The sequence below is a fragment of the Ostrinia furnacalis genome, unplaced genomic scaffold (genome assembly GCF_004193835.3).
Source record: "Ostrinia furnacalis isolate ACB-3 unplaced genomic scaffold, ASM419383v2 OfSCF6157, whole genome shotgun sequence".
Taxonomy (NCBI): domain Eukaryota; kingdom Metazoa; phylum Arthropoda; class Insecta; order Lepidoptera; family Crambidae; genus Ostrinia; species Ostrinia furnacalis.
In genome coordinates this window covers 246,145-272,054 of record NW_021136396.1, presented here as the reverse complement: position 1 = coordinate 272,054, position 25,910 = coordinate 246,145, and the positions used below count along the sequence as shown (strand labels likewise).

The 25,910-nt window shown below is 36.5% G+C and overlaps 1 protein-coding gene and 1 long non-coding RNA gene across 4 annotated transcripts; one reads left to right on the top strand and one right to left on the bottom strand.

The window, feature by feature from the left end:
* Positions 1-1,478: 1,478 nt before the first annotated feature.
* On the bottom strand, positions 1,479-24,698 carry Akap200 (A kinase anchor protein 200). Of its 3 annotated transcripts, none has more exons than XM_028317312.1 (7): positions 24,561-24,698; positions 15,258-15,441; positions 13,673-13,870; positions 13,405-13,527; positions 4,463-6,052; positions 3,748-3,825; positions 1,479-3,647 (listed from the first exon to the last, which is right to left on the bottom strand). In XM_028317312.1, the coding sequence occupies exons 2-7, from the start codon at positions 15,426-15,428 to the stop codon at positions 3,621-3,623; spliced, it is 2,187 nt and encodes a 728-aa protein (XP_028173113.1). In that variant the 5' UTR covers positions 15,429-15,441; positions 24,561-24,698; the 3' UTR covers positions 1,479-3,620. The 3 variants fall into 3 exon arrangements, with proteins under 3 accessions (XP_028173113.1, XP_028173114.1, XP_028173115.1); XM_028317313.1 differs by lacking the exon at positions 24,561-24,698 and adding an exon at positions 16,190-16,302; XM_028317314.1 differs by lacking the exon at positions 24,561-24,698 and adding an exon at positions 16,080-16,103.
* On the top strand, positions 7,846-10,991 carry LOC114362060 (uncharacterized). Its single transcript, XR_003656650.1, has 2 exons — positions 7,846-8,134; positions 8,578-10,991. It is a non-coding gene; the product is annotated as an uncharacterized LOC114362060 (long non-coding RNA).
* Positions 24,699-25,910: the final 1,212 nt, after the last annotated feature.

Here is a 25,910-nt window from a genome sequence, read left to right as displayed (position 1 = left end):
GAACAAAAGAGTACCTTATTTTTTAAGAAGTTGATTTATGTGATGTAATTTTATAGTAATTTCATGTGTGTAACGTATTTATTTCTGATCGAGAATTTACATTTATTACTGTTACCATAGGTACCACTTAATCCAAATTATAAAGTTTTAAGTTCATTAAAATTACTGATTTTTCTATGTTAGTTTTATTTAATAATAATCATTTTTTAATCTTTCATCATCAAATTTATATGAAAATAGTGACATTTCTACCGGAATTAATAATACAACATTAACATGTTTTTAATTGAAAACTGTCACTGTCTCAATTTTAGTGGAAAAGTGACACTATTTTTAGGGAAAAAATTAAATATTAAATAAACCATTATGATAATTTGAAAGATAATTATATTCCCGTAAAAGCCAAACAAGCCACTACTGGTATATAACAAAAAACAAAACATTTAAGAACATTTAGCACACTTTGCAAAGGTTTTAAAATTTGAGTATTTCAAATGCTTTTCCTGAAAAATCGACTTTTTTGTATAGTGACAGTTTGATTATGAACGTGCGATATTATTATTTGACATACGTTTAGGTATTCAGTTTGGCAATTTGGCATTCATTCAGGTACTCCAGTCCTTCTTAAATGTTATAAAAATTTATGGCTTTTAAATCATTTTTGCCAGGGGGGACAACAGTCCTCAAATCATTGATTAAAAATCTAGTCCTGTTGTCTCCCCTAGCCAGGGGGGACAACAGGATTTCGAAATCCTGTTGGCTCCCCCAGGGGGGCCAAGCAGGGGAGACAACAGGACTGCACCACTTTTTCAATGAAAAAGCCTAATAAGCTTTTTATTTTCTGATTAAAATGTATGAAAGCTATCAGTTTTATTTAGTTCGTTTCAGCCAAATGACGTCCACTGCTGGACTAAGGTTTTATTTAGTATTGCACTTTTTAAGAATGGGAAATGATTTCCCACTGATAAAATTTTGCAATTTGCATGCCGTTATGAATAAAGGGAATTACTATTCACCGTAAAACCCCTTTCCCACTTTTTAGATAAAATAAAACATTTGAAATCTACGCACAAAACCTAGAACCAATCTCAATTTTTATTATTAATCTCTCAAAAATATTTTTAATTTAAAGGGCTTATTCCACTATTATTGAACTTTTTGTTCACTATTCCCCGTTAACGCCAATTGGAGCAAAAATAAAATCCTAATATAACGGGGTTTAGAGAACTTTAGAAACGTTAGAAAAAGTTCACTAATCCCCGTTGACGGGGATTGTCAACGGGGAATAGTGGAATAAGCCGGTTAAAGTGGGTTACCTACACCATATCGAATTACAAATGATCGAAAATCAAAATATCGAACACGTTTCATCGAGACCCATATATCACGGCTTATATTATAATCTAAGCCTGTACCGCACAAAACACAAATTAACAAAACAAGCTGTTTTGAATTTTAAAATTTATTGATTAGAGACATTCACACATCAACATCAAGTTTAATAAAATTGGAATAACATATATTTTATCATATACAATTTTAAATAGCTATAGTGAGCAAAATTATGTTTACACAATCATCTCAGATACCTAAGGAGGACATCACAAACAAATAATACAGAATGCTGGAGCTACCGAGGAATCATAATGCTTGGACATTAATTCATTAAACATAAATTAAAAATGATATTACTTAATACATGTTAGCATGAGGAAAACACTCATGTTTTATTACACACATCAGATTTATTTAAATAAAGTTATAATTCATTAAATTACTAAAGCTAAGTCCAACTATCAGGCGCTGAGAAACGGCTACTAGCAAACATTGGATTAATGTACATGTTCTTCAGCATTTGATATGGAATGTCTCACTCATTTTACTGCTAAACATTATTTTCCCCAGTCATGCAGATGTGCCACTTCAAATTTCTTAAAAAATGTATAAAATTACAAAAATGATTATGAAACTCACATAATTTCTGGACACAAAAAATACACATTAATGTATAGTATTATCAAACCTTATGAATCATCTAATCGTATGTATGAGGTGGAGTCCGATATACTAATTAGCAGCTGTAGGTACTTAGCTGCCTTACTAACTTGTTACACATGCTACAAAATCTAAATGTTACAATATAATTATGTCTGTATATGCATAAAAATTGTATATCAATAATTATTCAAAAAACTTGGCCACTGATATAGTCCAAAATTGTAAGAAAATTTCTATCCAATAGTTACTTTATAATGTCATCTCATCCGTCGCCAAATTGACACGATGACTTACTTGGAGATTTTCGTTAGATTCAAACCTTACATGTCTCACGTAAAATCCCTTACCAACAGCTAATTTAAATTACATGAGTTCATAGAGAGAGCCAATTAATAAAAATCTTAATTTATACAACTTATCAATATTCATAAGAAATGAATAAAATTAAATCCGTAAAACTGCAAAAGAAAAATTAATTAACACAATGAGATAAAATTAAATTGATGTTTTTCTTCATTTTAACAATTTACAGAATACAAATTTAATATCAAATATTTGACATAAAAGTAACAGAAAATACTCAATTATTCATATATACATTATAATAAGTCCTTGAACTACTTAAAGCCGATGATACGAGTATCATCGTCCAGTGGTATTCAATACTAGTGAAAATATAAACTCATGTTATCAGCTTTTCCAACCAAAAAGCCTAACATCTCCCGGGTGGGCGTATGAATCATAGTCTCCATGCACATAGCTTGTGCAATTATTTACAACAGCCGCCTCGCGTGGCCAGCTCTTTAAAACATCCATCAATCAATTTCTGGGCTCATAATATTAATAAGGTTTTAAAGATATTCGCATAATTAGAAGGGCTGCACTTGGTGTGCATCGACATATTGCGGTGCCATTTCATACAGCATAATTAGACATTTAAAAAAGAACTACGAAATCGCAGGGTTTGATATCTCAGTGAACAGTACGCATTGAAAACATTCAATGAACATACGTATTGCTTTGTCTTTTACCTTGACTTACAACTAGCGGAAACTGTCAATACTGTATGTACTGTCACGTTATTTGCTTTTCAACTCAACCCTGATACGGACTTTGCCCGAAACGCATAATAACTAACTGAGATGTCGAATTTTCAAGTTTGTGATAAATATAATGAACCCAATATATTCTAAAATATCCTAAGGGGAGATATTGCTACGCCACATTTTGAAAATAAATTATCAATCGCTGAACAATTAATAACATATTTCGAAATGAACAATTCGTAATTTAAGAGCGAACAACATGCGACGACAAACTAACCCCTGTAATAATGGCACCAACTTATCGCACCGTATACTGTCTATATAACTTTTACTGTATATAATTATAAAAAAACTCGATCCTAGCGAATAAAAATGTATAAAATCTTAATTTTACAAAAGCAAAAGCACGCTAAACTTATACTACAATCTTCTATATGGAGTCACATTTGGAACCGAAATCCACATCTTTGACAATGTAAAATTAGCAATCGAACTAGGTTCGATATCACACCGTAGTACTAAACAGAAATAAATTAAAGGCTCATTTTCAAAGACACCGCGTGCCGCCGCCGCCGCCTACTGCGCCGCCACCACCGCCGACTCCTGCAACAGACACAGCGTCAGCTCGCGCCGGCCACAACTGGACGCACATATAGGGGCTAATAATCTTTAAAAAAAAATATCTCTAACGTCAGCTACGTACCGTTTCAGCTTTTAGCTCGGGCACGACAGGAACTTCCGGGATCAACTCAGCGATTTTGTCTGACATTGGCAGCGATTCCTAGAATTGGAATTTTAGATGTCATTTGATTCTTTTTTAACTTTTCTAAAATATATTAAAGTGTTCTAGCTTTTATTATAAGTTTTAATACAAAAACATAATGATCTCAATCACTGTTTTTTACCCATGATTATGCATCATTTTGTCACATGCAAAAAATGTAGTTACACTTTATCAATATATATTTACAAAATTAAATATCATCTGGCATCTAGCTCTAAATAAATTATAATAAATACTTTAAATGGAATGTGATAGATATTTGTGAATCGTCAAAATTACAATATTGAAATACAACTTACATACTAAAAGTAAATTAAGTGTTAGCACTGAAGCTCAGTTATACTCGTCATGCTATGTTAAGTTTACTTATTAATCACACATTCTACAAAAGTCGAATCAAGCATCGGGGAAAGGATACAAGGATAGGACGAGGCCTGCGGCCACGTATGGTAGATAACAAACTGTGAAACGTATCAAACGAGCACACGTCTTCCGGTTATTGACTGTCCACACATGCTGGCAGAGAAGATGCACATGAAACTAAATACGAGAACTGTTAACGGGGTGTCAAACGCTCCTTAGGTTACGGGACTAATCCACTACATGTGGGCGGGCGGGCCCGGGCGGTATTCACCTGTGCGCAGTCGGGCTCGGGCGGCGAGGCGGGCGGCGTGGCGTCGGAGGGCGGCGCCGGGAACGAGTCCGACGCCTCCGCCCCCGCCTCCCCCTCCGACGGCGACGGCGGCAGCGACTCCTCGGGCGAGCTCTTCGCCGGGGCCGCGGTCTCGGTGGCCGCCTCATCGGTATTGCCGTTGCACTCGATGCTCTCGATCACGTTGCCGAGAGAATCTTTTATTTTGTTCTTTAGGTTTTCGTGTTCCGTCTCCTCGTTGCCGTTGAGTGTTTCGTCGTCGATTAAATGGTTCGTTTCGGTGACGTCGTTCGAGTAATTGCTGTTGACTACGATCTCTTTCGGTTGGTGCGTCACTTCTTGCTCGGAAGTTTCGATTTGTTCCACTGAGACTTCTGTTTTTACTACATCGATAACGTCATCCATCGGAGGAGGAGGCGGCAAGTCTTCGGTGGTTGGCGATTCTGTTACCGATTCCGGCACAGGTGTAGCGATTACGGGAGATTCGGACACGGGCTCGACGGGCGATTCCGCATTATCTTGAACTTCACTCTCTTCAGCAGTATCCTCCGATGCCACCTGGTTTGGTGTGATTTTGCAAACATCTTCTGGTTTGTCGGAATCATTGACGACATTATTTTCTAGATCTTCCATTACGTTAGAAGCATTATCCGTTTGATCCTTAAGAACATCACATTCATTATTCGTGTTTAAAGATGATGATTCCTTCTCATCAACAGGAGAACTGGTAATAGCTTCTTCTACTTTATCAGCTGTCTCGCTAGGTAGGGTTTGCTCCTTGAGAACAACATCACATTCATTATTCGTGTTTAAAGATGAAGATTCCTTCTCATCAACAGGAGAACTGGTAATAACTTCTACTTTATCAGCCGTCTCGCTAGGTAGGGTATCGGCTTGCTTTGCTGTTTCCTCAGCTTGTTCAACCGTATTTTGTAATGATGAGGGAACTTCAGAGCTATTTTCGGAATTAGTTAGATCAGCTTGGGTTTCAGTGGTATTTTCATTAGACGTGTCTGTTTTAGTATCTAGGACTGCGGGTGGTGTAGAATTTGCGGTTTCAGTGGTGTTAGCTAGCGAAGCGTCTGTCAAGTCTGGTGCCATAGTGGTGGCTGCAAAAGACGCCACTGAAGAGGGAGGAGGGTTTGCGGGGAGTGGTGGAGGCGTGGGCTCTATCAAAGGCATTTGTTCAACACAAACCTCTTTTTGGACAGGAATTTCAACAGCAGGAGCGGTTTCAGTAGATTCAGCAGGAGATTCATCAGGTTGACTTTCTTCGACCTTTGGAACCTCAGGCGCTTCAGTTTTCTCTTCTAGAGACAGCCCATTGACGGGCAGCTGTTCTGGCTCCGCTTCAGGTTTGGGTGCTTCCTCAGTTTTGTCGGATTCGGGGCTCGCGACAGGAGCTGATTCTTCAGCCATTGGTATTTCTTCTTTCGGTGACTCGGGTGTGTTGCTTCCATTTGTGATAGGTTCAGTGACGGGAGTTTCGGGAGTTTTCTCATCCTTAGCTTCGACTTCAGATTTCACCTCTGGAACTTCGGTTGCTACCGGTTCAGGGACTACTTCAGCCGTCTATGAAACAAAAATGAATTTTCACAGTTAAACCAAGACAAAATACAAATATTTTTTCTAGATCACTTCACATTTTAACATTATAAAACAGCACTAAGTGTAGGTACCTTATCGTCGGCCATGATACCAAATATAATAAGAGGTGTACCCTATGGAGGACTTCACGAGACTGAAGGGAAATCAAAGTGCGCATTATAATTTATACCGCAATATTCGTAACGGAAGATTGGAGTTCATTTTTAGATAAGCAGTTACCCTTCAATGGTCAGGATCAAAGACATATTATATTGCAGTCGTCATAAATAGGGTTGACACTCGGTATATTAGCAATTCATTTGTTTATTACATTTTTGGATTTGAATTTATGGATGTGCTAGCTATACTTTCGCAATAATAATTCAATCTCATCTGATGATTTTACAATTTTAATTTACCTAAATCTAAAATGTGATCGAAGAAAACAATTTCGTTATTATACTTAAACGGTCAATCAGTTTATCGGCCTTAATAGGGACAGGATTTTGTTTTTAAATTCTAGACTAAAACGACGACGACGAAACGAAGTCAATTTTCAGAAATAATTATGTTATTATTTCAGACACGAGTCAATTAAATGTGTCAAAAAAAATCTGCCTTAAAAACGAAATACGGAAAATATTGCCAAAATTAAAAGTTATTTCAGTATATTTATTTGCAACTAGCGGCCGCCCGCGACTTCGTACGCGTGGATCCCGTTTTACCCCCTTTTCCCGAATTTTCTTTGCTATAAACCTCACGGAGCCCGAACCTTTCCAACTAATGCAAAACCGTGGAAATCGGTTCGTGCGTTCTGGAGTTATAGCGTCAGGGAGGAAAACCCGACTTATTTTTATATAGTAGATTAAATAATCTTAAATTTATCAGTAAATATTATTTTATTATATTTATTCAAATAATAATCCATACATCCAATTGCAACCGCAGGATTGTGGTGGACAATAAATCGACACTAGCGTACAAGGACGTCTTTGTTTACTGAGGTAGAAAGACACGCCTCGAGTATTTCACTAATCTAGTGATGTGAGCAGATCACATTTTTCCATCGCTAAAACTGTTCAAGTGAACAAGTTATATAAAAAAAGAGTGGTTCAACCAGTCTCTTCACAATAACATGAAAATGTGTCCCTAAAGAAACAGGCAAACTTGGCGTAAGGGCGGGTGAGAGAAGCATAACGATGGAGGAATATAAACATGTTTTCGTCATATCTAAGTCATAATATTTGCAGAATTAGTGCGCGTTCAGTTCATTGGAAATGGGTGTGGTATAGAAACTACTAGCAAGAAAAATCAAAAAGGTAAAGCTGATTATAAAAAAAATAAAACCGACTCCAAAAAACTTACACTACACACGGTTTTATTTTTTTTATAAAATTTTACTTATTTCTTGCTTTTTAGTTAACTAATTATTACCTTGATGTTACCACTGAAGGTAGGCAGTACATTGAGACCATATTCTTAATGTATATTATAAAAAAGTTCATCCCCAATTTTCCACCCTTGGGGGTGAAATATTTTCTTCAAATTCGCATGAAACCACCCTTTTGATAATACCTATTCAACAAAAAATTTGAAGTCGGTTGAAAATTAAACATACACCAGTAGGTTTTAAGGTTTCCATCTAATCTTAAACGTTATAATGAGGGTTTTCGCGAATGAAAGATCCGCTAGATGGCGGGACGTGGATGTGGGGTCTGACTGCTGCGTGATTGGTGGATTTTGACACATCTGTCAATGTCATGTCAAAAATAACCAATCATGCAGCATTTGGACCTCGCGTCTACGTATTGCCATCTGGCGGATTTTTCATACGCGAACACCCTCATTGCAATAATTTCCGCATAAATATTACGTTTCATTTCCAGGCGATGCTGATGGTGGATTTATAATCCGGCAAGGTCTTCGCATTTCGCAAGGAAACATAACCGAATAACGTCCGAATGCAACGGAATCGGAACTAAAACAATACTTTCCACTTCGAGCACTGTGCGAGCACGGGAAGTTAACGGTCCGCCGTAAACAGGGACATTCATTTCATTTAAGCACGTAGGTACTTATAGGAAATGAACATTGTTATTTATTGCTATTATGTCGGTTTTAATCGTAATTATAATTTCAAGCCAATTTTCTATAAAGTACTATAGGTTTAGTTACTGCATATTGTGTACCCAGAATCGAAATCACTAGTTACGATTCCAGGTTGGCCTGAACTTTACACACGTTTGCATGAGCACATCGCGTCGTTGGTACGAGTCGTGGTAATATACGCAGTAAATCTTCGAATTTATGTGGAGTTTTCATAGTGTATCTGAGGTTAGAGAACAATAATACAAATGGGGTCATCGCTACTTTCTTGCGCTGCAGACTGTGCCTACGATTGTAGTCAAATAGCTGCTTGTAGCGTCAAATATCTGTGTGTGCGATGTAGTTTCTAGTCCATACATGATATGACCCGAGGAAAGAGGTATTTAAATATGTTTTTGTTTAAGGTCATCCAACAGTGGTAACGGTATATGAACAACGATGGCAACCACGATGAGTCATACAATGTGATTACAATGGCACGAGTACGAGTGCCTCATGAGCTCCGAAATTAATTTCCGCTCTACTAAAAATCCAAAGGGGTGTTCTCCATCGATGCATTAAGTAAACAAAGTCACATTTGCGCTTCGATTGTTGGCAATGATGAAAATATTGCATCAATGGCACACAAATTCACACAATGTACCTACTACGGGCATCAAAAAGCCAATAGGTATACCGTAGACATTTTTAGTGTCTGGAATTAATAAACAAAATAAACACAAGGTGCACCGGTGACCAACGAACGGCTGTAATTTGCATGGGCAATAAATAACGGCGCGGCGGAGATAGCATCGCGCCCTGTTCGATTCACTCGCACTATCATATAATAACTTATACGAGCTAGCTACTATCACTAGTTGAACGCCCTGTCTTGGCACCGTTTACGCGATCCAACAGACGAGTTATCACAATAAGTTTGTTTTCTCCGCTGTATTGCCTTTTCAGTTAAAAGAAAACCTTTAAGAGTAAATTTTGAAATCTAACAATTACAGACCGAAAATATTCTAACTACAATCCGAATGCCCCTGAAAAGCCCGACAGTATTTAATATCAAAATACATACTCTACATCCCTTAATTAGCAATGAAGAATTTGAAATAAGTTGATTATTTTACCATCTTGTTTTTTTTTTAACTAACATGCTAATTATTTACTACATAAGGAATTTTGATGCAGTTTTTATATTTTATAAGGGACAAGCATATTCCAGGCCCCAGTCATACACAGCCAGACTAGTAATGTGATAAACAAACAACCACATATAGAAGGGAATCCGAACTAATCAGTTTTATGAAGCCCTTTGTTGACTTGTGAGTAAACAACGTGAGTCAAGAATAACAACTTATTTATAGAATGAAATATATTGTGGTTTTAATATCGTTGGGTTTTATACTTCAATAAATTTCAACGACAAAACGCTGGACTTTATCCTAATTGCACAACAATGCGCTGGAATTTAAGTCCCAATAAAAGATGGCTGATTCCAGAAGAATGCAGTCTCATCATTTTTTTTTCACACAGTGGCCTGATTGTCAATAGGAAATGGAGCCCTTCCTTGTTATGGCAATGCTCTATTCAACAGCCGTATTATGAAAATACGACAGATGAGCCGTGCTGCCATGTCGCGCGACGCCGTGGCATTTGGTAAACATGCAAGAAGACCCATATGCGCTCAAGTTACTTTAGCGCATGATTCTACTTATTTTACGTATTTTCTGATTCAGATATGATATTACCTAGCTAGACTTGCGAGTCCAGAAGTGAATACTCACTACAGTATTAAAAAGTTACAGCTTACAATACTAGTTTAATATCTTAACTGAACAATGCAAATTGCAATATGCAATACAACACAAACAAACGCAATTCGTAATGTAAAGAAGAACCCATATAAAAATCAAGCAGCCCCCATGAATTGGCACGCGCTTTTGTTCAACACAAGGGTGTTAAAATAACTTATTCTCCTGTGATTAATAAAGGTATATGTGTATAAGAACTTCATTGCATTGAATACCAGTAATATTAGGTCAGCAATAATGGCCAAAGGACGCGCAGGAGGCTGAGGAAGTAGGGTTGAGACGGGAGAAGCGGTTTGTCGACCTCCTACGTATTATTGGCTCGCTGCGAACGATAGAGATCCGGACCGGACCCACCGCCTACGACTAATAGCGTCGCAAAACCTGCTGCAACAGGCCCCGTGACTTTTTGCACTTGAAAATGTAAAACTGTCCCTAAATCATATCACAGTTTGCGGACCAACGAGTCAAGGTAAGGTGTTTTGCAGCAGAGTAGTATGTATAGAGTCTATGGAGCTGTGAATCAAAATCAGCTTGACGTGACAAAAGGCAAAAGGATTTAACTTTTATTCTTCGGGTAGGTAGTTTAAAAAGATAAGACTGACTGTTAGTTCAATGTTTCAAGTACTTTACATAGTGAATTAGTTAGAGTAGGTTCTTATACGGCTCCAATTAGTTTTAGTTCCAATATGCTTGCAAATTAATGTTTCTTCAATTACCTATATCTATAGGAGAATTCGTACTCACTATCACAGCAAATCTTTTTCACAACTCAAAAATTTGTTAGATTCAAAGTTACAAGAGTATTTTCAACTGCGCCTATATTATCCTGCAGTTCCTGGAGACTAGGGGTCTGTGGTATAATAATTGCTATTATTTTAATTCCCGTACAAGTATACATTAAGTACATTTGTTTCACCTACATTTTCGTTAAAATTACAGTGTAACAACATCAACAAAAGCCGAGCGATGTGTATTTATTTACTGCCGGAAGACCACTACCGGGACTCAGCGTTACGACCGAGTAACCAAGTATTAAAATAGCATTAATAGAGGAACTTGCTAATGATTTTTTTAATTTGCATTTATTGTTGTAAGTATAAATAATTCATGTAAATTGTAGATTTCAAATTCTATATAAAATAGAACACACTTTCACAGACTCAAATTAGTATTCTAGTTAGGTATACAATAAACGCCATCGAATATCTAATGAATAAACAGAATAAAAATCGAAAATGTTATTGGTGTTTAATTTTTAAGGACATTGTGAAAAAGGACATCTATTGTTAGCGGGTTAAATCGAATCTACGCATTCCATCACTATTCAATCGATGACTCGTGCACTACACTACGATCTGACACTTGACTTTCGGTATTTTCGCGCGTATATTAATGCTAAATGTTTTAATGTTCAAGTTTGCTAATAAATGTGGTTAATAAGTAAATTCAGTCTTTATACTATGGACAAAACATTGATTCACATTATACATACATTTAACAATGAGAGTTTAATGATATTTTCAAAGATAATAAACATTTTGAGAAGTAAACATAATTTATTAAGTGTTGCGTCTTTCGGTTGTAACTTTCAATAAAAGACGCTTGTATTTAGACAAAATCGTAAGGGAAGATGCCGTCACGAGTCTTCAATGAACTAAGTGTCGCGATATCGTCGTTAACAATGGCGGCTCAAGTTTGGTTAGCACGGATATAGCACCACTTTGAATTATAATGCGCATTGTTTCTCGCGCCCGCCCGGCTCGGGTGCAATGCACTACGACGCAATACTTACTTGTCATAGAAATCGGCTGTTTCCAGTCGGATGAGCTCGAGGCGCAAGGTCGTAATGCCCGAATCAATGATAAACCAAACTAATCAGAATTTTGCATTAATAACACGACTGTGAGGACCAGCTATAAATTTTATAATGTTTCCCCTGATTTTTTGTTTAATTTTATTTTTTAGGGAACTGGTCTGTGAATTCTGAGATTAGGTACTATCGAATTTCTTTTTAGCATCGAGGTTCAAAACAGTAAAACTTTAATTTAAGTAACTTCAAAAAGTCAATTTTAGAAATAAGAATGGCTCTACTTCAGTGGCATCAAAAGAAATGAGCTCTTTTCCTAATTTTGAGAAAGTTACATTGAATGATAAACGCGAGGAAAATCAACACTTTGTTGGACACCTTTTATGTGAGCCAACTTTTTCAATGATACGATAAATTCATTTTATTGGTTTACACCTCGTTAATTAATTACCAGACACTGATTTTATTAGTAAACAGTGCAAAGTATACTTTTTTGGTTTCATATAAAATATAAAGCCACTTAATTGCGATTTTTTTCGCCCATAAATAACAGTTGCTGCTTTTTATTTTCACTTATTAGTACGATTAAGTAGGACATTGAATTAGCAATAACCCTGTATGTTTAGAAAAAGATGGAATACATTTTTTGCACTTGGTTTGGGGTATTGTTACGATAACACGTGTTTACGACATGATGTGCAAAGATATTATGGATTAGTGTGAAAAAAAAAAGACCGTTAGGAAGAACAACGCGTGAATCGTGCGAGCGCCCTCGTACCAGTTGTAATAACACGTGTGCATGATTTCACATTATAGCTTTTAATTTGCTCGTCGGAAGACCAATGCCTCGACCTAATTGTAAATCGAAACTATTTTTATCATCATCATCATCATCATCATTTCAGCCACAGGACGTCCACTGCTGAACATAGGCCTCCCCCAATGACTTCCACATCGCACGGTTGGTAGCGGCCTGCATCCAGCGCCTTCCCGCTACCTTTATCAGGTCGTCGGTCCACCTTGTGGGTGGACGTCCCACGCTGCGTTTTTTTATATTATTTATATAACTATTTTTATACACTCGCATTATCTCCCTAAAGCAAATCGAGCAGATATACAATTTAGGACATAAAAAAGCACAAGAGACGTTGTTTTGTGAAGTCTAACTTTGGAAACAATAATAACCGATATGTTATATGACTACAAAAATAAAAAATGGATTCAATTCAATTTGGGCTATGATAGCAAAATAATAAGTAAGCATTGTGCTGTCATTAAACTTTGATTAAATATTTGGGTTTGATAGTTTCCATTGTCAATTGTTATCTTTATAAGGGTGCTTTAATGCTTATTCAATATTTATTCATAATTAATAAAATAACAATGTATTCAGAACTAATTATTATGTAAACAAATAGTATTTACGAGAAAAAGATTTATCACAATATTTGGTTTGTTTACATAAAATCAGTTTGTTCTTGGCCCAATATTTGACGACGAGCTGGATTTTTGGCCTTGAAAACGCGCAGTGCTTGGTACCTACTCTGTCTGTAGTAAACGTTAAGTAAGCTGACCGTAAATAAACCGTAAAGGCCGTAAATACTGTTGGAAAAAAATATACATACCTCCTCAGGTACTTTTTCAGGTTCACCATTTGTTTTCGGTTCCTCTTCTTTTTGCTTCTTTTCTTGCTTGGGTTTGTCCTTTCTGCTGAAACTGATCGACCTCAGCGACCATTTCTTCTTCACCTGTCGACAACATAATGCTTAAGTTAAATCTGAACCATCTTTTATCAGAAGTAAACGATATAAAGTTAACTTAGTTAACAAAAAACGGTAAGAAACAAGACGCAAAAACAAATTTAGATCAAAAGGATAATTGGATAAGATTTACCTTCTCTTTTTTGGGTTTTTTCGCATCTTCAGGAGTGGGTGTGGTGTCTCCATTCTCCGTTTTCTGTTCCTCGCCGTCGCCATTCGTCACGGGAGTCTCGGCCTTCTCCTTGTCGGAGTCTTCCTGCTTTCCTTCCTTCTCAGTGGTCGCGTCCTTTTCATTTTCAGGTGTGCCACTATCGAGTTGTTTCTCTTTGTCCTTGAATTATCAAAAAATTATGGTCAAGTAATTATTTATAGTAATGTAACACTAGCGTAGTCTTTTTGATTATAGCAGGCTAGTTGCAAGTTAAAAGTGATAACTTCAATACTATTCCTCTTGGCATTTTTAGTCTACGTATAGTCCAATAACAAGTAAACTCATAGTCACAAAGATTCGGTACTATTGTAAAAATATTTCCAAATGGACTTTAAATCGAAAATGCGCCTTTTAATTGGCCATCACTTTAAAATTTAAGACCTAAAATGCATGATAATTATCATTTAGTCTCGATTCGGCGTGCGTTTACGTTCCGCGCTAATGGCGCAGCTTCTTAGTAAACAATTTGGAAGCGAGTCGTCCTTACACCCTACTAGAGGTCAACCCCAAAGTGTCTGTAAACACGCTTAGAGAAAACGCATTATTTTGAGACTTATAAAGAAAGGATCTGTCAATTTGACCAATCATTTCAAGGCTTCATTATTAAGCTGTCGAACGGCTTCTAAACAATTTATAGATCTTTTATTTATGCACATTGGTGAAAGAAAAAATATATTTAAGAAGTCAATTCTGTGACTGGGACCATGGGCTCAGTCGATGGAAGACTCGTACATACAATATCTAATGTTGTTAAATGTTTAAAAAATGATTTATGTTATCTTGACGGTGACTAACTTGGCATTGTTTCAGTTGTTTAAATCACTAACTAAACTATCTACCGCCTCCTACACCAATATTTCAATTAGCTTGTCAAGTTGATTATGTTATTCGCTATAATTTAACAACACTAGTTCTCGAAACTCGAATTTAGTTTCTAAAGAGAACAATGGTAAGGTCTCAGTATGATTGTCCAAGAAGCCTTTATCTGGACAGGAAGTCGTGGGATGTGTCTGGAAAGTGAACTTTAGCAGCCATTAGCGATTCCTGTCTGTGTATAAACGCGTATTGTTTATTGAAAACGTCATCATGTACCTGTTATCACTAAAGCTAAAAAGACAGGTTTCGTGACTGCTGATCTTATTCCGAAATATTTTATCTTCCACAGACTTGTGTGGAATGGTTTGTTTAACTTTACAATATGTATTGGTAAATTTGGTTGATGAAACTGATCGCCAGGATTCTTAAGATTAATAAAACCAGTTTTATAGCCGAGGTAAGAAACCGGGCATTAGTCTACCCACGAGACTAGCTGTAGAGCAGGTAGGTACTTCAAAAGGAACTGCTGACGATAATTTTAGCGCTAACAAGTTGCAGGGGCAAATGCCAGTTCATTCGAAAATAGCTTAATACCAAAAATAGCATGTTACTTACGAAGGTATTAGAATAACAAAGGAAACATGACCATCGTTTGGAGAAGATAAAAATAAAATAAATAAAAATACGTTACTGTCTGTTCGTGAATATGTGCGTCGCCATTCAGCTGGGGTTTGAGCGCATCTGCATCGCCGAGTGCCTCGACTCGGCCTTCGCCCCCCGCGCCTGCCGCTGCAACTTCGCCGGCTCCTTCCGACTCCTTGCCGCTTATATCGACTGAGCGCTTGCTCTGCTTAGCACCCATGTTTGTTGACTACCTGAGAACAACGAAAAAGTAGAATTACATCTAAATTCACAGTCAAATAAGGGAGTTAAGTAAATACTTTATTATCTCTGAAGAAATAGCACCGCCTGATCAGTAAAAGACATTTGGAAGTATGCTCGGAACCGAAATCCCTTCATATACCTACTTCCACTAAGAAAAAACTTAACAAACCATATTTTACAAATATTCAAGAACTAGTCATAGCGCCTAGCGTGTTATATTTTTGCAGTTAACATTTTGTTTGGGTTGGTTCAGTTAAAAATAAACAATGCAGGTACAGGGAACCGATTTGGAATACAAAGCATGACAGTGGGTCACGGCACTGGGAATACGCTCGAAATAAATGTTAACCGACGACCGAAATAGCTCTCGACGACACTGCACCGCGAAACGCGATGCACCCCCGGCGAGTGCGCAGATAAACAAACTGCAACGAGCGCGTGTGTACTCATTGTTACCTGTCTCGTCCACACAATGCATGACCATACATTCACTTGAGAAAACTTAACCCGATGTTCTGGATTCACTCCTTTTGTTTAATTTGAAAACCAAACGCTGTTACATTTCAATAACTTCTTAACAAAGGAATAAGGTTTATTTTAACTGCTTTATTTATTAAAACGCACCTACCTTTGGCTTTAACAGAAAATAATATTAAATAGAGAACTTGTGCTCACTGACTTCCACAGGAAACTAGGAACTACGAATTTTTTCTTAAGAAATTTTAAGTAATAACTTACTGTAATTGTAATGCCCGAGAGAGAACTAAGGCGTGACGACCACACTACTATCACGGAGTTGGAAACGAAACTGAGAGTAGAAGCAATGAGTTATCATTGGTCATTAGCAGTGGACCGAATTCCTAGCGCATCGTCGCATTTATCGTTCACAATCCCATTCTTCACTAATAAACACCACAAATACCAGTGACATTAGTCATCACAAGGATCAATTCTTATCTCTGCTTGCTACCAAGTAATACAATGTTTGCGGGGGGTTATGACGAATTCGACACTGTTGTGTATGTAAGATAGTATTCATGTTAGTTCATATTAAGTTGGATGGAATAAGGATAATTTGTATGCGATAAAAATAATATCTAGAGTAAAGTTTAAATGAAGAAAGAGAGGTACGATTTGACTTTTCAGATCACCATTTCGGATGAAAATGATTTTGATGAAAGGATGATGGGCACAAATGTATGGAAAGTGGTACCCGCTCCAATAGCCATAACCAATATATATTTTAAAAGGCCTTTAGATGTAGGAAAATGTCTGCTATGGGGCCAGTTCTAATTCACGTTTTGAAAGCAGTAATTCCACTAAGTATTATAATGAAAGTATAACACAATCATCCATGTATACGAGTATGTATTATGACTACAATCTAATAATATAAGGGTCATTCTAAGTTAAGAGGTACTTTCGATGGCAAGGGCAAAAAAGTACATTTTTTTTATTCTAACTACCTAATTAACCTATTTATTGCTTAAAACTAAATGTCTTCTAAATGCTCACTTAATTTTATTATAAAAANATTTCGTTATTGACTGTTGATAATTGTTTTGATGTAAAGTAAATGTAAGAACCTTTTTATGTTTTGTACCTAGGCTTAAAAAACATTTTTGTTAACAAAGTTTGCTAAAAAATGAAAAGTCTTATTATAAATAATTCAAAATTAAAATTAAAATAAATAAATAAAGTTGATTCCTAAAAATAACACTGTTTTTAGTATGTCTATGTCTCTTCCCTGTCCATAATGTTTCCTCCCCTGTGCACCTTGTCTCTACCCTGGACTGAGTATTTACCCTGGTCGCTTATAAAACGAGAAAAAACCAACAAATTGACTGGCCACTTTGTAAACATTTTCAACTTAAAGGTTTCCATAAAACAGATATATACTTAAGTAAAAATATTTAAAAAAATGCCGTGCCGTCGCTCCATACAACACATTACCTCTTAACTTAGAATGACCCATAACTAAAAGAAGCATTGAAAAGGAAAGGATTATACCTACGATGAACTACCCAAGCTATTAGCCCTTTATTCGCTTTCATCATCATCATCATGATCATTTTAGCCATAGGACGTCCAGTTGAACATAGGCCTCCCCCAATGATTTCCACAATGGCCGGTTGGTGGCAGCCTGCATCCAGTGCCTTCCCGCTACCTTTATGAGGTCGTCGGTCCATCTTGTGGGTGGACTTATTGGTTCTTGTGGGTTTATTCGCTTTAGCAACCCATAATAAAACCCTTAAGAAGTAATAAAACTTTAACCCCTTTATTAATAAAAGTTACACCCTAGTTGAACTCTGGCTTAAATTGTCATTTGGTATGGAAATGTCATTTTAATCCAAGGTTCTTCCTAGGTGTAACTTTTTATGGGGGTAGTACTTCTTTAAATAAAAATATTTATTTCACAATTATCCCCATGAAGAGTTAAGGAAGGATGCTGGAGCAGTAAACCCTTCCTGCCTCGCATAACCTAAGTACCATACGATGGACACGTATGATACATCTTCTTCGTCTTCCTCGGTCCCTCATTGATGACGATCGCGACCACAGATAGTGTTCCTCCACAGACTGCGGTCATAAGCTGTGTGGACCGCACGATGCAAACTCCCGCCCACCGTCTTCCTCACCGCGTCCGACCATCTCGTCGGTGCCCTGCCGCGAGCGCGTCCCCCTTCATACTGTATGATACTTAGGTTACACAATAAGTATGTTTATCTTCGAACGCAACCAGATCTGAGGCTGGTGGCCATAGTAAATGTTGTTCGTCTTGGTAAGACCTTTCAAATAACACTACAAACATAACTATTGGAGCCGGGTACCATTCTGCAAAAAAGTATGTATATCTTCGTACACAACCAGATCTGAGGCTGGTGGTCATAGTAAAAGTTTTTCATCTTGGTAAGACCTTTCAAACGATACTAGACACATATCTATTGGAGCCGGGTACCATTTTGCCCATTGTCCTTTTGATCACGAATTTCAAAACGTAGTTTAACATAGTTTTGCAGGGCAATCGAATACCGCACTTAGCCTCATGATTCGGCCATTGTGCGCGATTTTGGTTTGGAATTATCTCATAAAATCACTTCTAAAAGTGATCCAATGCAGAAGCTCTATCCACTACAAGTGTAGATCCAAACGATGTTGGCATTTTTGTAGTTAAGTACATACATGTTATTTAATTTTCACCATGTACTGTGTGTGGTGGTGTAATTTTCACACCCTGGCTAACATGGGTATTGGGAAAGTAAGGGAAGCAGATGAAGTGAGAATATGGAAATGGTTAGACTCTGAACTTGATCCGACATTATCGCGAAGACAATTTGTTCTTCAACTTCCAACCAGTATCTTCATTCTTATAAGATCGCGATAAAAAATGAGATGTTTCTAAATAGAAGATGGCATGGCGGCTATACTCTTACGCCCCAGACAGGCCCCAGCCCGCCCAGTCATCATGTCCGTTAACTTAACATTCATTTGGGGTTATTGACCTGTTTCATGCCCCTTTTTTCTAACTTTATTGGGCAGGCACTCAACCTTAACATTGTCTTGAGTGACAAGTCAGGTTAAGGTAGTTCTTTTTTTAATTTCAACACGCTTGAAGGTCAGCAATACCAACTCACAATCTAACTTTTTTTCTATTCAGTCAAAAAGTTTATCTGGTAACAAAAAATATCTTTAAAGCTCTTTTACTAACCGCACTTCCTATGACTATGACTTTCGATTATGTTAGCAAAACCTACAGCGATAAGTTGGGCACGCCTTTCTTTATTACCCGACTTCGGCAGAAGGAATATTATTATTATTACTTAAGTATCTATCTCCTGATCCTACCTGGAACGAACACATACGAAACATTTATTGAAGAATGCATAAAATACGGTATAATAAGGTCATATTGTGATAGCTCGTTTCTACAATCTTATTCGTATATTCAATTATTTTAGAGACATAAAACTAAAGACATTAGCTGTAACCAAAGGTCTTGTACTCATCTCAGTCTCCATCGAATTACGTTCTTCTAGTATAAATCGGTCATTTTCGAAAAGTTGGTTTAGAAACTTCTGTCTGCTCATGACCAGAAAGCAATTTTTTAAATTTCACCAGGCGGAACGTAATGGAAAAGAGGTTGTTAGAGGAATACGCTGACAATTTTAACAACAATGTCTCTAGGGCTTTGACTTGCGCCTCGTATTTTCAATCGTAAAGGTAACTCCACTGCTGCTCATCGAATGATGATATAATATCCGCAGCGCTGTAAGTTTTAGGCAGCCGGTATTAAATGCGACCGGTCTTGTTAAGGGCGATCAACTTTTGATTATGCAGATTGGTTCCAAAACTTCAACACTGGACACATGGGTGAGTACCTATTTCGCAGCCGGCAAGTCTATCTCTCGTCTATGACAAAATGACTCAGGTTAGTTCAGATTACAAAATTTACAAAGATACAATGATAAAGACTTTCTTTTTGAAATCGAGGATTTGAAGCTTTGCGCAGTCTAACTTGAAAAACTGTTTTGGTTGCTGGAGTATGAATAAGTGCATAGTTTTTTTTGTAAATTACGTGTGCGTCCTTTATTTTACGTTCTAGTTTTATTACCAAATTAGGTTCAACTTAGGTAGCTTAGCTCGAGTAGAAAATAAATTGTGAAACTTAATTGTTTTACTGTTGAGAAATATGTATAAAAAGAATACCTAAATTACTTATTATCTACCATAAATGTAAATAATGTAGGTATTTCATTATCTTCGAATTATTCGACTTAATTATTTTTTATATTTACTTATCATTTCATTGAAAAATATTTAACTTGAGATAGTTAACTAATGTAATTTAATTAGGTACTTCTTAGTATAAGTAATAAGGGTTTGTGTAGGTACATAGATCGTGTTTAAGCACGCTAATGAACTAAACAAATCATTTAGCCCTATGTTGGCCCAGCTGATGTTTTTTTACACCCTACTGAATATCCTGATTCTAATAACAGATCATGTGTATAGAATTTTTATTTAAATTAAATGAAAATCCGCTATTAAAAACACGAAGTCGAATGATCGGCCGCGATCGGCCTCGTAAGAATATTTATTTGGAAACATTATACAGAATATACGTTAATATTGTGTACTTCTGCAAGTGAAACTTAACTGGTGGTAAAAAAATCGGTTCTTGGAATAAAAACAACATATGTACAACTTAGCCTGGTAAGTGGAAAATCGATAGGTAGGCTGCAAGCGGTTGCGGATTTAAACCACAAGTAATTCTGCACCAGTCATATGAGCCATCGGTAACAGGAAAGCTATTATGGCACTGTCCATTGTTGGTACTCCTTTGATTCATTTATGTTTCTGCCTACATCTTCAAGAAAAACTTTATTAACTAGGTCCTCATGACTACTCGAGGTTTCGAAAAATATAATAGTTAAAATTATAAGCCCCGCATCATCCATACAACAACGATTCCTTATTTATTTATGTCGATGTACTTATCGTGTTGCATGAGTGTGTTTAGTGGAAGGCACGGAACAATGTCCGCCTTTTGAGAACGTTATGAATCTAGTAAGCACCCTATAGGAACTAGGTAATGTGGTGATTGTGGTGAATCAAGCACCTTCTTTAGCGTCAAACAGGGCAGATCACGCACTTCGATAACACTGCTGTAGACCACTAATCTGTTAGGCCGGTAAGCCTTCCCAGTTTTTTACTAATATCAGGCCTCCGTCACTCGCCTATGCCGGCCGAGATAATTACCTACAGCGCGCGACAACTTCAAGTTGCAAATCAGTCCGGGCCGCCACGCGCCTGTTTGCACACGCGTATTTCTATACACGCTCGGTCGATCATCGTCGCAATCAAGGTTTATTGTTCCAACAGCACTGTTATTCTTCTTTAATGAAAAATTGTAATATTTAGGAATAATAATTAACTGTAGTGATTTAAATAATAAAAAAAAACTACACTTTTTAAATAATAAGTTGTTTTGAAATACTTATGACAAAAAACTATAGCAAAAAAATTATTTTAGCTAATAAAAACATTAACTTTACTTCACCGTGTCTATTTTCCGACACTACACCTTTTAAAACTGATTGTTTAATTTCGAATTATCGCAACACTGAAGTTTATTAATAGGTACTTTAGAGATGGTACGATTATACAAACTCCAATAGATTAAAGTTTTCTAATCGTAAATACAATAAATGCTTCTTAAAATTAAGTTTTTATTTATTTTACTTTGCTCATACAACCCTGACGCTTGAGCGGTGACGTAGATCAATTCTAAACACAAAAAAAATGCGCTCTTGTGAGCGTAGTAGTAAGGTGCGATTTCGAATGCACCATGTGCATTGGATATTTTGCATTATTATTATTACCGTTAAAATGTCGGCATCTGATCCTACACAAAGGAGTGCAATTTCTGTTGCTACTATTATGTATTCTGTGCTAATATTGCCATCATTGCAGGGGTAGCAGCGAAACTACCAGCCGCATGGAATGGAATCTAAGCAGTCTAACGCCCGTTTCCCATATTCAATCCTTGTCCAAATCCGGATTACAACTGTCAAGTTGAATTCACTTTTAGATTATATTTCCTAAATTTTCGATGGATTTACTCTTTAATATTGTTTAAATAGTCCTATAAACAATATAAAAATGTAAAAACATCAAAAACCGCAGTTATTTTGGCCAAACACATATTAAAATTTGACAGTTGACAATCCAAATCCGTATAATTTGGATTAGGATTGAATATAGAAATCCAGCATAAACCGCTACGTTTGTATAGAGAGAGCACACTGATCGCAGTGACCACGTTGCTCCAGATCACTAAAATTAGTTCAGCTGGTCACAAACCACGAGCTTCGAACATTTCGTAGGCTTCAAAATGCATCATACTGCATGATGCATTACCACGAAGCATGATTCATACATCCTAGTACCTATGTAGGTAATTCGTCCTTGAAGGCCCCCGAAAGTTCGAATGTATCGCCCGCAACGAACGTATACTTCCAAGGTCTTCTCGTCGTCTTAATTGAATATGAAAGAAGCTGCTATGAATTGACTCTGTCCTGCTGATTTTATTTTTAACATTCTTCGACTTGTATTGTCTGATGTGGTAGGTATCTAAACGTGTGGCTCGGCGCCATCGTGACATTGAACATGATAGCTCCTCTATGAAGAAAGCGCGCATGGATTTTTTTTCATACTTTCTATATTTTCAGGAGTATTGTCCCTGTCTTGTTGTTTTTTGAAAGACATTGAAGTTGAAATCAGTACGATATCTTAACTCATCATCTTCTGTGTTGGACTTCGACCGTCAGAACCGCGCACGCGGACGACATTTATGATTCTGCGCTCAGCTATCAGCTTGAGCTCATTAATTTAACAGTATAAGCTAGATAATTAATGATCACCAAGAAGTTGGTGCACCATTATTTTTATTTTGATAAGTATTTCATGTTCTGGTATCATCCTACTAATATTATAAATGCGAAAGTTTGGATGTCAGGACGTTTGTTACTCTTGCACACAAAAACTACTAAACGGATTTTGATGAAACTTTACAGTATTATTGTTTATAACCCAGAATAACATATAGTAGGCTATAATTTATGACGATCTGTGACAAACGAAATTTCACGCGGGTGAAGCCGCGGGCAAAAGCTAGTAACCAATAATTTTAACAGCTACCTTCTACAATTTACTGACTGAATGACAGGTAAGTATTCTAAAGCGGGATATTTCGCACGGAAGTTCATTAAAACATAATGGGAATGTTATTAATTATTGTTTACATGATCGATTGATGATAACGTGTTATTGACTAAATTAGAATGTGTAATGAATTAGTTACAATTATGGTAAGTAGGCTAGGTAGGTAGTACCTACCTACCTACCTACGTAAAACATTGCTAATAATAAATCTCATCAAAGGTTTAAGTGTTCTGGATGGTCTCGAAAAACGCCGACAGCTCGTAGCAAATGTTTATTTACTGTTTTGAATCGTAAATCACGACGTAGGTAGGTAATACGTATTATTTGATTAATTTAACTGTCGTTTTATAAATAAATGAGGGGCAAATGGCATTTATGTGGGTTCCATAGTAGCTACCTAGTAGTAAGCGATTACATTGATATCCCAAAAACCTTAAAATAGTGAATTTGATATAGGCCTGGGGATAGTGAGAGATAGTGTTGAGAATATGAGTTTATCAGACTATCGTGACTTGAGGTCGGATTCCCAGGAGGCATACAAAAAGGACCAACAATAGATGTCGTAGAAACTTGAAGGTGTAAATGTAAATCAGAAAGCCGGTATAGTACTCCATCTACTTTAGGAGTTATAGGTAGGATATTTATAGGTAACTGATAACAGAATTAACTTTTTTGTTAAACAATCATTGAAACTTTAACGGAACACAGCTTTCACAGCTGTATTGCCCTAAGTTATTAAACTAATCCAATGTAATATTTATTTTAACATGTAGTAATATGGACGTAATATATTTAGGAAGAGGAATTAACCGTAACGTAAGTTAACAACGCGGCATACCCACCCGATAGTAGGCCTAAGTACCTATTTAGTACGTCGCCCTATACTCCCCTCGGTCAAGAGTTACTCATAAAGATGATTCATCGTAATCACAAAGAAAGGAATTCCCATTCCCAATGGCTGTGTGAATGGCTGAAAAATCACTTACACATAAAAGCCAGTCACAAGACAACCAGTACCTAATCACCAATAATATCAAGATCACAATATTTTCAAGATAATAATTTTTGTAAGTAGGAACGCACTTCAGAATTAGAGAAACCGTTGTGATTTAGAACTTAATTGTTTTTTTAAATATTGATTTCAATCTACTTGTTCTGCATGTAATACCATGTCCTTATAAATAACAAATATGATGAATCCGATATCTAGAATTTTCAGAATAAATGCGCTGGTCCAAAACGAAAGGCGAGCAGTCGATTTTGTCGGTCGAATGACTGATTTTACTGGACTAGAAAGGACCAACCGGCATCTACACGTGAATCACCATATTTATCAGAGTTATCAAGTATTTATGAAAAAGACTAACGTTATTATTAGACTTACCTTTAGGAGTTTCAATCCGAAATAAATTGACAAAGAATTTACACTGTAAAATGTGAAATTTTCACTTCATGCACTCACAGCCCGACACAATATGGCGGCAGGCTCATACAATCCCCACCTCAAACAAATTCAAAATTGACCCTGTGTTTTCATTGGTCTATTTGAGATTGCGACGCTTCAATGATGCCAACATCAAGACAAAATACACCGACAAAATAATGATACCATTTCCGCCTTCCTAGTCTATGGTGGCCCGCTAAAATATGATTATAGACAAACATGGGCTCCAATTCCGAGTGAATATTAGGACCCGATTCTCGCGGTCACTTCTCAGAACATGCCTACCGAAGTACCGATTGAACCCGAGGCATGTTCTTCACCGATTTTTTTTTAGTTTAGGAATTGTTTAAAAGTACTCAACCAGTAAACAAACTTGAGCAAGCATTAAAAAAAATAGCGTAACGCTGAACATAGCATGAGAGTTCAATCGATAGGTGTGAAGCGCTATCCCCTCGCACCGGCTTGATTTTATATTTTATTACAAAAATTATGTTGTAAACGATTTTATAAAATTAAGTTTTTAAAATAAACAAAAGAATAACAATAATACGATTAGACAAGCACTTTATTAACAATCTGTGAGATTTTCTTTTTCAATGCAGGAATACCAGTTCCGAGAATCCATAGGGCGAAAATTAACTTAATGATATTTATTTTTATTTTTATTTTATTTATTAGGACAACCAACAAGACAAACACGCATACAAGAAATTACTATAACTAAAAGTGCTTAAAACTAAGTGCTGTCTTAATTAAAGGCTGCCACGGCATATTGTAAAAAACTATGTTATGTAAGTAATTACTAGCAAGTTAAATTCAGTGTTTAAATTTGAATGTGTAGGAATTAAAACTGAGACCGATTATTGAGTGAGTTTTGTGCGTGGATTTTAAATTTGATATCAAAAACCGGGAGATAATGTCCCTTTATTCAAAATTTAATTAAAGTCCGAAATCATCAGTACTTGTGTGATTTTTTCATTAAATTGACAACTGATTTTAAACTCGTTCTTGTCTTCTAATCCTACTACTTTGCTTGTCATTTTATGAATAAAAATTAAAAAAAGCAATAGTCAATACTACTGCATTCCATGTAATAATAATTCTAAAATAAAACATTCTTCTCAAAAATTTCACGAGGACCACCATATTTCACGACTAGGGACTTTGTCTTTATTTTTCTGTAAGATAGGCATTGTTAGGTGTTATCATTCAGGAGAATATTGAATTTGTCCATCCTGGCCCGGTGGAAAATTATTTCCCCGATTAAGGGTTAACCTATCTTCTTCTTCC